This window comes from Tupaia chinensis, unplaced genomic scaffold (assembly GCF_000334495.1).
Source record: "Tupaia chinensis unplaced genomic scaffold, TupChi_1.0 Scaffold000187_1, whole genome shotgun sequence".
In the NCBI taxonomy this organism is placed as follows: domain Eukaryota; kingdom Metazoa; phylum Chordata; class Mammalia; order Scandentia; family Tupaiidae; genus Tupaia; species Tupaia belangeri.
In genome coordinates, this window is record NW_006159662.1 from 5,477,828 (window position 1) to 5,494,085 (window position 16,258).

The window sequence follows — 16,258 nt, forward strand, 5'->3', positions numbered from 1 at the left end:
CAGACAGACAGAGAGAGACATAGAGACAGAAAGTGAGAAATTACCCCCCAAGGGGGATGGTCATGCCACCATCCCTTGTCCTCCATTCTCCTCTCAGGATCTTGGGCATGCATGCACATGTGCCCAGCATGAGTTTTAAGCCACCAGGTCCAGGATGTGAACCGCAGTTGACTACGCGGGAGTCCAGTGACATAGCCATTACGCTAACTGCTGGTTCCTGCATTCTACAAAACTTTTAAGAAAGAGCCCTATTCTACTCAAATTATTTCTAAAGAATCAATAGGAAGAAAATCTTTCAATTTATTTTATAAAGACTACATTATCTTCAATGCCAAAACACATACAGGACAAAAATAAAAACTAGAGACCAATACCTCTGATGGAAATAAATGTAAAAATTCTCAACTCACAAATTGCAATTCGAGGAAATATTGCAAGATACTTGCAAATTGTTTCCAATAATATATAAAAAATATTCAGCATGACCAAGTAAGCATTATTACAATGATGCAATGGTGTTTCAACATATGCAAGGTCAGAAATATAATACACTATATTAACATAAAGAAAGATAAAAACCATTATGATCAGTTTAATAGATGCAGAGAAAGCACTTGATAAAATATATCTCTTCATACTTTACACTTGAGGACAAGGCCTTAGTGGGGAACATAAGGATGTCAGTTATGGACTTTGTGTTATGGACATTGTCTAATGCTTGGGCTGTCCACATTAGAAAACAGGTTGTTGTTGTTGTTTTTAGGCAGAGGCTCTGATTTGATTTGGGCTTTGTTCAGATCCTGTCCTTGAAGTTTTCAGCCTTCAGGATTACCATGAGCGACTACTGGGTGTTGTTAATGTGAGAGTTAAATTAAAGGTTAAGATGTTTTGTCAATTTGTTATAACATCTTTTTGAGTTATCTGAGAACTTAAAAAATATAGGTATGTCCTGAATTGTAAGAGAAGTGAAACTAAATTTTAATGGATCCTGTAAGGAGCAACTGAGTACTGCAAAGAGGGAAGAGCCCAGTTTACAGGTCTTACAAAGGATTTACCTTATTGACTATACAAAAATCATAGTTGGAGAAAGAAGTCTTTTTAACTTTTTTTTGGAGAGCTTTTTGCTATAGGGTGCCTGCACTCACTGAAAGACAGAGGGAAACAGTGCTAGAAAGTGGGAAATCACCCACTACTGTGAATGGCACATCACAACCCCTTCTCCATTCTCCTTTTGAGATCTTGGACACACAAACATACATGGCTGTCATGAGTTTAAGCCACCAGGTCTGACATTTGAACCACAGTTGACTACATGGGATTCCAGCAATTTAGCCATTATGCCAACTATTGGTCCCAAGAATGTACTCTTAATCTAATTTTCTTTTTCTTGATCATTTAACTAAGGAGAGAGTCCAGTGGGGAAGAAGTTAAAGAGAAGCAGGAGTACAAGAAGGCAGGCTCTAGACTTAACTTGTCTCACCCTGTTCCCTGAGACTAATCTATTAAGTTTTTGGACAGTAGTTTTTAGCTTTTTCTCTAATATACAGGCCCAATTTTTATTAATTGTCCATGTTTATCTTTTTATGTTACCTTGGGAAGTTTGACATTTTCTGGAGGAGTTATTAAGTTAGTAAAAATAGAATTACATATGTATATACATATGTAATATGTATGTATATATATATATATACATATATATACACATATATATGTATATATATATATTTGAAACCATACTGCTTCTGTTATAGAGTTATAAAATTATACAAAATTATAAGACATATTTTGAACATTATCTTTAAAATTCAGTATTTTGAAATTTTAAAAGTTGTAAACTGTCAAGAATTATGGAGTATGAGCTAAAATTTTTTGCTATGTAAAGTAAATGCTTGTGGAAAAATGTAGAAATAAATAAATGAAAGAAAAAAAAACATGAAGTCTCAAAAAATTTATGTCTTATCCTTTTTTTTTGGAGAGTTTTTTGCTATAGGGCACATGCGCTTGCCAGAAAGACAGGGAGAGACAGAGAGAGAGAAAGTGAGAAATCACCCCCCGGGGGGATGGTCACGCTGCAATCTCTTCTCCTCCATTCTTCTCTTGGGATCTTGGGCATGCATACACACGTGCCTGGCCTGAGTTTAAGCCACTGGGTCTGGGACTCGAACCGCGGTTGGCTACATGGGAGTTCAGTGACATAGTCATTACGCTAACTGCTGGTCCCTTATTATCCTTTTTATAGGATAACTAGAGGGTATGTTCTTCCAAAATGAGGAATAAAATCAAGAAAAAAAGACGATATGGGATCAAATACAGAAGAGAAGTGCTAGAAATGTCCAGGAAAATGAGGTGGCAAGCCTTGACAATATCCTGTGTCCACACTGTATGTTAGAGGGCTCTAGGATGTATACCTCTAGGGGAAAAAAAAATGTAACCAATAAGGGTGGGAAGCACATTGAGAGATATTCTACAAAGATTTATTTATTTATTTATTTGTTTATTTATTTATTGCTACAGGGCACATGTACTTGCCAGAGGGAGACGCACACACAGAGAGAAGGAAAGTGAGAAAGCACTCCTGAAAGAATCCTTTCTCCAGTCTCCTCTTGGAATTTTGGGCACACAGACACATGCACCAGGCATGTTTCTCAAGCTGCAGGGTCTGGGATTCAAACCGCATAGCCAGCCATGTGGAGCCAGCTGCCTTAACCACCATGCCACCAGCTGGCCCTATTTTACAAAACTTTATCAGGAGTTATGAAATAGTTAAAGATTTGAAGAAAAATAAGCTAATTTTAAAATGAGGCATTTCATGAATCCCAGGAAAAACAAAATCGATCAAGAAGGAAATGCTAGGAACCAGCTATGTTGCTGGACTCACACGTAGTCGACCAGGGTTCGTGTCCCGGACCCGGTGGCTTAAAACTCACACCGGGCGCATGTACACGTGTGCCCAAGATCCCGAGAGGAGAATGAAGGAGAAGGGATTGCGGCGTGACCATCCCCCCGGGGGGTGATTTCTCGCTTTCTGTCTCTGTCTCTCTGTCTGGCGAGCACACGCGCCCTATAGCAAAAAACAAAAACAAAAACAAAAAAAACCCCCAAAAAACCTCTCCAAAAAGAAGGAAATGCTATCTTTGGGTCCAGTGTGAGCCATGTTCACAAAGTATTAATACTGAAAATACCATAAGGTGGACTCAGTCAAAAATTATGATATAACTGTATTGAGGTGATAGTAGACAGAAGGAAAGTAAAAGAAGTATAATTATCTTCATTCACAATAAAAAGCAATAGACGTTGTATAAACTAATGAAAAAAGTTACAGCAGAATATGACAATTATTTATCAGGTTGTCAGAAAAGTCATGATACATTTCTGCACAGAAAAACATGTCATGACTTTTCTGATAACCTAATAGAAATAAGGAGGTAAAAACTGGAGAAACTGTCCTAAGAGATGAAAGTAGCTACCACTGGGGAGAGGAGAGGTTGAGTAGAAGAATATTGGTTTTGAGCATTATCTGATTTTCAATATGCTTGTATCCTTTCCAGAAAAAAAAAAAATAGAAATTTCAGACCTAAACATAAAAAGTATTATATGCAGTGTACTACAGCAGCAGGTTTTGAAGTACAAATGAAAACTGAAAACTAGTGATTATTATATTATGATCTTGGGTAAACCATATAACAACTTTTTTTTTTTTTTTAAAGTGGGCATCTCACAATCTTTATTCTCCTTAGTGTTTCTTTTAACATATTTTATCAACCAGTTGAAAATGTGAATGTCACAATGAGCTGAAATGTCCACCTCTTCTCAGTGCTGGGCATAATATTCAGCAAAGTACTTTATTTCTGATATCCAAAGATCTCATGGGCAAATGCAATCTTCTTTCAAGTGTTTTGCTTCATCACATACAATGGATCACCATGTTTGGTCCTTTAGATTCTTCAGCCTTTTCTACACCATTATGTGTGGTACAATTTCCACTTTCTGAAAAACAATTCCTTGCAGAAGCTATACTATGTCTTTCTGTTTGGGAACCAGCATCCTGACCAACTGGAGGCTCCCGAAATTCTCCTTGTGTGTCAGAAGCGAGGTTTTGATATATGTGGCTAATGTTTCAATAGGACTCTCTCTAGCAGCCATTAGGGAATTATATGAATGTCAACAGGTGAGCATCTACTGCTCTTCAGCTCAAACCTTTTTGCAGACTCCTTGGGTGTTAATCCAGGCACGAACCTTGCGATGGTTTCCCAGCTGATGGTCTAAGGGATGCCAATTAGTGGATAAAGGCTCCTGTCCAGCACTGGTTATTATTGTTGAGGAAATTATTGTTTCCTTAATATCCATGAGTCATCTTTTAGAACTTATTGAAGAGCCAGTATAGTGTAGAGGTTAAGAGCGTGGACTCTGGAGCCATATTGTCCAAGTTTGCACTCTGGTTCTATTACTTCAGGTATTATCTGGTTCAGATTAGTTAATCTCTGTGCCTTAATTTTCTCATCTTACCTGGGCTGTGGCAGCCCTTGCAGAGCCTCTGTCACCTGCAGCAGCTGGCACCACCTGCACTTGCGCCATGAAACTCTGGAGACCCGGCCTGCACTCCTGGTCATGGCGCCCTCACATGCCCCCTCCCCCAGCGAGTAGGCAGCAGCCTGTGGCCAGCACCAGAGGCAGGAGAGTGCCAAATCATCTAAGGTCTAAGTCACCTTTATCTTATCTATTCAAGATCATACTTTATTTTCAATTTGAAAGTGTTGATCTCGTTGTAACAATATTTTTCTAGAAAGAGCAAAAGAAACTTTTTGCTCTCACAGAACACTTTTTATTTTAAAAAAAGAATTATTTAATTTTATTTATCATTATTATTTTTAAATTTGCTATATGGCATGTGCTTTCACCAGAAAGAGAGACAGAGAGAGAAAGAGAAAGTAAGAAAGCAAGCCGTCAGGTCTGGGACTCAAACCATAGCAGACATGTGGGAGTTAAGCATCTTTACCACCACACCACCTGCTAGCCCCCTCACAGCAGACTTTTAAGTACTTTTGTTCACGTTGCCAAGGTTCGCCTACCTTTGCCTTCTTGATGCTAAAATGGAACTGGCATGCCCCAACTGGAGTTCTACTGTACCTGTGAGGCCAGTCTTCGCATAGCCTCCTCCTGCCGCCTGCGCATTTCCGGAGTTCCTGGGCAGCTTCCACTGGTGAGAGATGAATGGGCTGAGGGTGGCTGTGTGAGTGGCAGCTCTCTGTTGGCATCCACATCTGGGTTAAAAGGATGAGATGTTTGCATCAGATAATCATAAAACTCTAAAGGCAGATGAGTTGAATCTTTTTCAGAAGAACAAATTCCATTTGTTCTATTACTCAGCAATTCCACTCCTAAGTATGTATCCAAGAGAAAGAAAAACATGCGTTCACACAAATATTTGTGCACAAATGTTCACAGAAACATGATTCATAATAGCCAAACAACCCAAATATCCATCAAGTTATGAGTGGATATATTGTGGCATATCCTTACAGTGGACTATTATTAGACAATCAAGTTAATCTCACTATCCATACAATTATAATGTTCCTTCTCAGCAAGGTAAAAAACAAAACGAAAAACCAAAGATGTAGTCCTGCTGTACACCACAGATTCTTTATATTATAGAAGTTCAGATTAAAATATCGCTGTTGTAGTCTTCAAAGAGAGAAGAGACCTGGTCAATCTCAGCATGAGGATGACTCAAGACCAGCTGGGCAAAAACTGATGGCAGAGACCATAGCCCTTCTACCAAAATGTTCAATATTTTAAATGGGCAAATTGTATGGTATATGAGCTATAGCTCAATGAAGCTGCTTTCAAATATTTAAGAAACTGCATTTGTTCTTACTGCTTTAGAAGATGTATTCTTACCTATTAGAAATTACAGACTGAAAATTATCAATAAGATTATACTTTAAAAATGCATACCAAAATAAATATTTAATATTGTTATTTGATGGCCAATGGCTTTTGAAAAGGAGGAGGAATAGAGAAAGGTAGTTATTTAACTCCTTACTCATAGGAGTGAATGTAAACTTCTTCCATCCAACTGGTGGAGTAAACTCCTGGGTCACTGGATACTGTTCTGAAAAACTACAGAATGTAGGGGGATGATGGTGGTGAAAAAAACCTAAGGAAACGTGTGAAATTCTGAGCTGAGGTGAAGTTCAGTTACAGATTATCACTGTATTATTTCTGTTGTTTGCTTTCTCCCCCTTCATCTGGTATTTGATTTTGTGTGTAATTACCGTTCGAATATTCTTTATCTTCTAGCTTTCCCTTTTGGAGATGCTCTCCTTTTTGTCTAAGTGTCTTAATTTCTGTTTGGTATTCAGAGAACAGTAGAACTAAAAGTTAATAGGTAGAACAGGTAAAAGTTAATAGCAGAAGTCAGTTTGCACAGCAAACTGACAAAACACACTTCTGAAATGAGCAGAGAGGGAAGGCAGAGGTTACAAACTTCACAGCTGTTTGGGGGCTTGGCAGCTGTTGGCAAATGTCAAATCCAAATAATAACTATATTGAGACTTTCAGTGATAAGAAAATGCAGTCCTGAATTAGACAGGGCTTCCCTAACTACTGTAGTGAGTGTATCTACAGCTAATGTAATAATATCTGAATCACACAACAGGTCTATTTCCACAAAATGTTTTTGTTCTTCGTGTGTGTTGGGGTGGGTAGGTGATGATGATGGTGGAGGAGACCGGTGGGGAAGTTGGGTTAGAAAAAGTAGGCAGAAAGCAAGATGACAGGCTATTGCCTGCCTTGACAGCTTTTTGGTACCTTCCCGGGGAAATGACAAGCAGGGGGCGGGCGCGGGGGCTGAGTGTCTTGTGGGGGAAGGAGAGCCAGGCAATGTGGCACTTCAGGCTAAACTGCTCATATCTACCACAGCAATACTGGGAGGTGTGGAGGAGCAAGGGCAAGAGACCACACACAGATGGTAGAGATGGAGGTCGGGAGCGTCCCTAATTTTCTATTTATTTCACTATTACTACAACTACCTCACTGGTAGCACTAACCTAGGATTAGAAAAGCCATTGACATGCCAAATAAATCTATCCAATTTTTTTTTAATTGCCAGAGGATATGCATGCACACTTGTCAGAGAGAGACAGAGTGAAGGGAGGGAGAAAGTACCACTTAAGAGGGGGTGGTCATGCCCTACTCCCTTCTCTCCATTTCTCTATCCTCTCAGGATTTTGAGCATTCACAAACACATGCCCAGTGTGTCTTTTACGCCACTGGGACTGGGACTCACACCTGTCAGCCATGTGGTATCTGACTCCCTTAACTGCTAGGTCTGGGAGACCCGTCCTATCCAAGCCTAATGTAAGTTAAATTCCACAAACAATGAAGCCAAAACCTTCTATGTCCTGGCATTATTCTTATTCATTAACAAATGTTACTGCTGCTTCCAGCAACATTTTCACTGCCAGCTCATACAGTAACAGATTTATGCCCAAAATAGCTTGTGTTGTATCAGGTACTTACTCTTGACCCTTCTTTAAGGACTACTGGTTCTGTTAAGATAGTAGAGGTAGAACATAGCTTGAATATCAACAGATTACAACAAAAATTATTTTGTATGGGGCAAGTCTGGTTCTGAGTAATTCTGATACATACATAACCACATACTCTCTCTCCTTGACTCCTTTTCAAGTTTTGAAAGTTAACCATCAGACCAAATCCACAGTCTCAACTATAAATGTTAATCTCATAATTAGGAAGTGTTCCATTATTTTTGGAGATCCTCAGAAGGTAAGATATTAGAGAATAACTTAATAAAATACCTTTTAAAGAAATCTCTGCTTTGGGGAGCATTTGGGCTGTTTTCTATTCACTCTTGCTCTCCCAGATTTATGGGGTACCCCCAGGAACCTTTGCTTTCTGAAAGTGGCTCTTCTTGCCCATGAGATTTATAGTATCTTCTGTCATGCATGATTTTACCACTCTGTTATCTGCAATAGTGATATACAGAGGAGTCAGAGAGACTATTAGCTATCTGGTTTTCTTTCTGACACACTCAAATAGCTAACCTCTTGGACTACTCAGGTAAGCAGTAGTTTGGTGTGATAGATCTTTAAACAGTCAAAGGAAAATGCTGGACTAGGTGTGGAAAGTTACTTTCAAACAACGATGTCCTTAGAATCAACACTGTAGCACAGAAACAGTTCTTAAAGACAACTGACTCATATTTCTTCCTTTTATAGATAAGAAATCTGAAGTGTAAAGAACTAAAGTAAGGGGTTGGCCAGTGGCATGGTAGTTAAGGTAGTGGAATCCCATGTGGTCTATTTAGTGATTAAAGTCCTGGACCCAGCAGCTTGAAAAACTTGCTGGGTGCATATGTGTGCATGCTTGCACAAAATCCCCAAAGGCGAAATAGAGAAGAGATTGTGGCACGACCTCCCCTCTACCCTCCCAGGGGGTGCTTTCTCATTTTCTTGCTCTCTTACTCTCTCTACCCAGTGAGCACACATGCCCTCTAGCAAATTAAAAAAAAAAAAAAAGAATTATTAAAGTAATACCCTCAAGGTCACAACGTGTAGTTAACTGGAGTGCTGGGTACAAATCCTGGGCTCTTGACTTCCACAATACTGTGCCAGATAAATACTGTGTCAGAACAGTTTCTTCTAAAAACTAAGCATTCCACTAATATTCCTATTAAGAAAAGAATTCTGGGACCAGCAGTTGGCATAATGGCTATGTCGCTGAACTCCCATGTAGTTGACTGTGGTTCGAGTCCCAGACCTGGTGGCTTAAACTCATGCCAGGCGCGTGTACGCATGTGCCCAAGATCCTGAGAGGAGAATGGAGGAGAAGGGAACCATCCCCCCTGGGGGAGTGATTTCTCCTTTTCTGTCTCTCTGTCTTCTGGCAAGCACATGTGCCCGCCCTATGGTAGAAACCTCTCAAAAAAAAAAAAAAAAAAAAAGAAAGAATTCTTCCAGGGACAGCAGGTAGCATGGTGGCTGGGATGTTGGACTCGCACATGGCCTGAATGCAGTTCGAGTCCCAGACCTGACAGTTTGCTTTCTCACTTTTCCCTTTCTCACTCCCCCTGGTCAAATTAAAAAATGAACAATAATAACAAAAAAAAAAAATAAATCTTTAGTAAATAAAACAGAGAAGGAAAGAATCCTTCCATACCAAGTCCTACCTTATTCTGGGGGTAAAGAGCATATATTTGATTCAACCAGTTTTCTTCCTACACACCAGTTCTTCCAAACTTATGGATGTCAGCCATCAGAGGCAATTTGCCTACTCCATGATGTAATGATGCAAACTAATTTCAGTAGGAAGCTAAGATGTTTGCAGGGTAATTAGTGAATTCTTGTTATATTTCCAGCACTGTGCTAGACCCTGTAACTACTATAATCTCAAATGAACCATTTCTAATTGTTGCAATCTGAAAGTTTCTGATGGGTTACCTTTTTGGTTTGGACTAGTAGAACAACGGATTCCTTTTCTGTTCTCTTACAGCTAACAGAATAGGCACACTAGTTTGACGCATACAGTGTGTACAGAAAGAACATTTATATGCTTCCATTTTTTCCTTTACTCAATAAGGAGAGGCAGCACAGTAAAATGGATAAAAGAATGGCCTCTGACAGCAGACTGCCTAGTTTCACCATTTACTGTGTGTAAAACCTGGGCGGCTTATTTAACCTTTCTGAGCCTCAGATTACTTACCTGTGAAATGAAGATAACAGAAACTACCTCACTGAAGTGACAAGAGGATTAGATGAAATGTATCTGTAAAGCACTTAGAGAGTGTCTGGCACATGGTAAGTACTATGTGAGTGCTTCAAAAGTAAAGTAACAGAGCCCAGCTGCAGTGCTGCAGGCAGCAGAGTGCTCCTGTGTAACACTGGAGCTCTGGGGGAGGCTGGGGTCAGACCCTGGGTTGATCTGAACAGGCTCAGCATACCCTTGATCCTGACTGGCTTGGAGGCTGGAGGAAGGCTTGTGGCAAGACAAGACTCTGTGGAGGGTGTTTGTCTATGTGTTACCCACATGGGGGAAAAAAAAGTAAAAATAAATAGGATTATTGTAGTGATCATTAAGCTGTGTTATGCTTATGATGAAAGAAGCCTGAATATATATGAAAGCCCAATATCCTTTCACAAGGAAGCAGGAGAAGCCCTTCAAGACATAATGAAGTTCAAGTTCAAGAAAGCAATACTGACGTCAACAGGAAAGAAATGCAGGCTGCAAACAGACTGTGCTGGCACGTAACAGGAAGAAACGGGCATAGGCTAAGCAAATCTGACAGTGATAGATGCAAATGGCTCTACAGGCAATCGCGGTAGTCATTATCCAAAGGACAGACTAGCCACACAGTCAGCAGGGAAGAAGAATCATAAATTTATTCCAAGAAAGGTTTTTTCCAGTCACGCTTACATGACTGTTGGATATGTGAGTTATATGTAAACAGCGTTCATCCCTTCTCTCAACTCTAAGTTAATGGTCCTCATGTGCAAGTCTGGCTTTACAGATCAGAAAAGGATATATAACCTAATATAAATATGTCTAAAAATATTGCAGAACTAAGGAAGTATCAAGATTTTTTTTCTTCTTTATTTTTAAAGAAATACGTACGTTTCGGGGAAGCATGTGGGCTGTCTGAGGCGATCTGTCTCATCCTTGTGCCATGGCAACTGAGGGCCACCAGTCTGGAGATGATGGCAGTTTTGCCGAACCCAATGTTTCCCACAATTACTACTCCTTGGTTCACGCTGGCATTTGAACTTTGAAGTTGAGCATCTATTTCGTGGAAAACCCAATCCCGGCCAACAAATACTGACTCTGTAGTAATGCTGGGCACTTCAAAGAGCAGGGGCTTCAGGGAGATATCTGGAGGCCTATAAGGTGCAAAGCGAACTGAAAGGAACAATAAGAGAACACAGAACTTAGGTCAAACTGTCGACATTGAGAGAAATAGAGGAAAATGTGGTTTAGGGAACTTAGGAGTTATAGTATGATGGTGTTCTGGGTTTATTCAGGAAAAAACACTCTAAACATTGGTTCTATACAGATTAGCAATACAAGTGAGCTAGAGCCATTTGGAACTCTAGATGGAGGGACACAAACATTAATAAAACTGTAATTATTTCCTCTGAATAGTTGGTGGGCTATTCATAAAGTATTACACAATGAAGACAGTTCAGGAACCAGGAAGGCAGAGAGGACTGAGAGGCAGGGAATGCCACCCTGGCTTGGGGAGAATGAAGGTGGAAAGGACACCTGGACTTCGGTTATCAAGAAAGCCAAGATGGGCACAGTGCCACAAACTTCACTCTCCCATGGGAATTTCATTTTAGTGTTGAAGTTAAACAAAATGTCTTGATAGTTCCATTATTCTATCTATGATAGTTCCATAGATAGATACTAGCTATCTGAATCAGAGTCCTGCCAAATTAATTATTGATCACATCAGCCTCAATAACCTTTGGAGATCCTGAGGAATTTGGCAGTTCATTCTCATTTAAATGGAATTACCTGGAATATGTGACTCATACTGCTTTTACATACATCTAGCTGACAAAATGAAACACATTATGCAAACCTACCTATGCGGTCCTAAAGAATTTTGTTGTTGCTTTGCTATGAAAATATGGAAGTTTGTCATTTTTTTTCCTTGTTACCAATGCTTGCTTCGTGTATAATATAGTAGTTCCCTTTTATCCATGGTTTTGCTTTTAGCAGCTTCATTTACTCATCGTCATTTGTAGTATGGAAAAATTAATAGAAGACTACAGAAACAATTTGTTAGCTTCGGAAAGAAAAATGGTACTTAAAGGCCTCCTGCTATGTCTGGAGATAACTTTAAAAAATGAATTTAATTTATTATTATTAATTTTTAATTTGACCAGAGAGAGAAGAAAAGTGAGAAAGCAAGCCATCAGGTCTGGGACTCAAATCGTCTTCGGCCATGTGGAAGACCAGTGCCTTAGCTACCATGCCACCTGCCAGCCTGAGATAACCTTTTAATTGTTGGATTGTGGGGTGGAGAGGTGGAGTTCCTGGGGAAGAGGTGGAGTTCCTGGGGAAGAGGCCAGGCTAGGGTGGCACATCGGAACAGCTTAAAACGCAACTCTTTACCAATCAATGAGTATATTCCAACACATTACAGAAAACCTTAACAATCTGGGGCCTTTGTCTCTCTTTCTCTCTCTCTCTCTCTCTGTGTGTCTGTCTGCTTGTCTCTAAGTAAGTAATAAATGAACACTTTTTAAAAGGAGCGGGCCAGAGAGTGACTCAGCTGTTAACACAAACAGAAAGAGAGAGAAAGCACCCCACAATGGGGCGTGATCATGATGGAATTTTTTTCCCTTCATTCCTCCTTCCTGTCAGGATTTTGGACAGGCATGCACATGTGCCTGGCATGTTTTTCAAGCCTTTGGGGGCTCAGACTGCAGTTAGCTATGTGAGGTCTGGCTCACTTAACTAGTGTATTATGGGTTTGGTCCAAAAAGTAAATTTATTGAAATAACCTCACATCTTCAACCAGAGATAGATAATTATTCCATTTTAGCAGACACACATCACACATTTTAAAATAATGATTAAGATTTAATGTTATAGTTAAAAAAAACAACCTAGGTTAATTCGCATACAAATTTAGAAAGTGGGCCAGCAGATGGTGTGGTAGTTAAGGTGCTAGATCTCATGTAGTTGACTCTGTGGTTCAAGTATCAGACCTGGCACCAGGCATGTGTGCGAGTATGCGCAACAATCCTGAGAGGAAAATGGAGGAAAAAGGATTGCGGTATGGCCATCCCCCTGGTGGTGATTTCTCACTTTCTCTGTTGAGCCCATCTTGTAGCAAAAAGTAAAAAGACTTAGAAAGTAAACATTTAATGTTTCTCTCTGAAAGAACCAAAGAAATACAAATTAAAACAAACTATATTCACCATTAGAGGAAACAGGATTTTTTTTTTTTTTTTGGCATATAATAACATTCAAAAACATCTTTTGGGAAAATTAGTTTTCTCAGTTGTTAAGGGTGGCACTGTAAATTTTATGTCCAAAATTTAGGGAAATAAAGAGTATTCAGTAAATGCTACTTTGACCTTAACATTTTGCTTCTAGGAATTTATTCCAAGTAAATGGTTCAAAAGAAACAAACACATCCAGATTCAAGAAATACAAAAGACTCCAAATAGAATTAAACCCAAGATCTTCTCCAAGGTACATCATAGCCAGATTAATCAAAATCACAGACAGAGACAAGATCCTAAAATTAGCAAGAGAGAAACATCAAGTTACTTTAAAGAATATCACATCAATATAACATTGGGCCTCTCATCGAAAACAATGCAAGCAAGGGAAGAACGATTCAAGAAATACAAAAGACTCCAAATAGAATTAAACCCAAGATCTTCTCCAAGGTACATCATAGCCAGATTAATCAAAATCACAGACAGAGACAAGATCCTAAAATTAGCAAGAGAGAAACATCAAGTTACTTTAAAGAATATCACATCAATATAACATTGGGCCTCTCATCGAAAACAATGCAAGCAAGGGAAGAACGAGAAAATATATTAAAAGTGTTAAGTGAAAAACAATTTCAACCAAGAATACTATACCAGCAAGATTATCCTTCAAATGGGAAAAAAGACAAAAATATTCTCAGATAAACAAAACCTGAAAGAATTTACCAATAACAGACCAGCTCTCCAAGAAGTATTGAAGGGAGTGCTATACCAGGAAAACTAAAGCCAGACACACAGAAATAAAAGAGTACAAAAAACAACCAAGAAAATGGCCAGCCTCATGGTGGAGACGAGTCTGGAGTTGAATGTTAACTTCCAGAGATTAAATGGAAAGATCAGACCACTGCAAATTCAACAGAAGGGAGATTAATGACATGGGACTGAACTGGTGAAATAGAATTATATGACTTTTGACGAAAACATTACTTATTTTCTTTTATGTTTTGTTTTTCAGATTTAAGGATTTTTGTCTTCTCTTGAACTGTTGATAGTTTCATCTACCTACTGTTTAAACTGAATCCTAACCTGTTTCCTGGCTTTAAGCCTTAAGCAAATTTCTCTTAACATTTTCAAATTTTGATTTATTAAAACTAAAACCATTTTCCTTGAAGCTACAAAATTGCATTAAAAAATACTTATTTAGGGACCAGCAGTTGGCAGAATGGCTATGTTGCTGGACTCCCATGTAGTCAACTGTGGTTTGAGTCCCGAACCCGGTGGCTTAAACTCACACTGGGCACGTGTGTGTGTTCCCAAGATCCTGAGAGGAGAATGGAGAAGGGATTGTGGCATGGCCATGCCCCCTGGATGGTGATTTCTTGCTTTCTGTTTCTCTGTCTTTCAGGCGAGCACATGTGCCCTACGGCAAAACCCCTGCACACCCCCCCCCCAAAACCTATTTAAAGACTGCAGTTAGTTACATAACCCCAGTTTGGTGCTACTTTATAGTACGTTCATTCTACTCACTGAGGTTTATGCCTAAAGTCAGACATGTGTTCATAGATATGTATATATCAGCTGTGCTTGCTATAGAAACTTTTTAGATTAATTAAGATCTTTAGTGAATCAATAAAATATGGGGGGGGGAGGCATAGAAAACAACTGTAAATACCAGAGGCAGTGTGAGAGGAGGGAGCGAAATGGCAGAGGGTGAGAGGTAGGGAGTCAAGGGGGGGGGGGGGAAAGAAGCAAAATATATAAGAAACGAGAAATGGAAAATTATGTGTTGACAATAACATGCATGGTAATATCCTTGATTGAGCCAATATACCATATATTCTGGATGGGAAATCTCCTTTTGTATACTGTAATGATGTATGAATGAAAGTAAATTAATTAATTTTAAAAAAAGAAACACAGATGCATACACACATTTTCTTTGTAGCATGTATGGAGTTAGGATAATTTAATACGCTGTGGTAAAACAATTGAAGATTACACGGATATAAATACATAAAATAATGAAAAGTTTTCAGTCATGGAAATACGTTAATATTTATTATATTGGATCATTGGAAAAGTCATGATGTATTTTTCTATGTAAAAATGTGTCATGACTTTTCTGACAACCCAATATAAAATCCAGTAAAATAGCAAAATACAATACAGAGTATATATTATGAGCACAACTTAAGTACATACAGATAGAAGGTAATATGCAAAAATAAAAGTAGTAAAGAGATGGCATGATTAATATCTTGCCAACAACAACAAAATAAAACTCAAAAACTAATTCATTACTTTTCATCAAAAATGAAAGAAGAAAATACTTCCATCACAATTATGGATTATTTTGGCATAGAATGTCTGTGACTACTATCAAACCCAACAACTAAGAGAACTACATTAGTTAACTGAAATGAACAAGAATATAATATATTCTGGTTACTTTCCTCCCATAATCACTATGTATACTTTTTTTTTTTTGGAGAGTTTTTTGCTATAGGGCGCGTGTGCTTGCCAGAAAGACAGAGACAGACAGAGAGACAGAAAGTGAGAAATCACTCCCAGGGGTGATGGCCACATCGCAACCCCTTCTCCTCCATTCTCCTCTTGGGCATGCCCGCACACGTGCCTAGCATTAAGTTTAACCCACCAGGTCTGGGACTCAAACTGCGGTTGACTACATGGGAGTCCAGCGACATAGCCATTATGCCAACTGCTGGTACCTGTATACATATTTTTAAAAGCGAAAAAACCCCCACATATTTATTATAAAATTTTAACTATTTTAACTATCCTATAATAATTTAAAAATATTAAAAAAATAGAATTGACTATTTCTGCCAGGTGGTTTCAATGTTAGGCTGAATAGGTGGTTTATATTTCTTTTTTAAGGAATTATTAATTTTATTTATTATTATTAAAAAAAAATCTGCTACAGGGCATATACATTCACCAAAGAGAAAGCTGCCAGGTCTGGGACTTGAACTGCGGTTGGCAATGTGGGAGTCCAGCGCCTTAACCATCATGCCACCTGCTGGTCCCAACATTTCATTCAATAGCAGTGATGACCCACTTAAGTGGATCTAACACTAGAGTAGGGTTTCTGGAGAAGGAAGACTCAGAATAGACAACACCTTGAAAACTACTCATTGCAACAGCCCTGGAAAATGTAATGAAGGCCTGAATCAGGGAGATATCAGTGAATAAATTTAAAAGTGTAGAGATGTATGGGACCTGGCGCGCCGCCGCGCGCCCCGCGCCCCGCGCAGCGGAAGCCA

General features: G+C 39.0%; 1 protein-coding gene across 1 annotated transcript in view; it reads right to left on the bottom strand.

The window, feature by feature from the left end:
• Positions 1–16,258, bottom strand: part of TANC2 (tetratricopeptide repeat, ankyrin repeat and coiled-coil containing 2) — a 351,092-nt gene that overhangs the window by 91,698 nt on the left and 243,136 nt on the right. Inside the window, exons 9-10 of the mRNA XM_027771180.1 lie at positions 10,636–10,917; positions 5,128–5,261 (exon numbers count right to left, since the gene is read on the bottom strand). Coding sequence (XP_027626981.1) covers positions 5,128–5,261; positions 10,636–10,917 — 416 coding nt within the window. The remainder of the gene's footprint in view (positions 1–5,127; positions 5,262–10,635; positions 10,918–16,258) is intronic.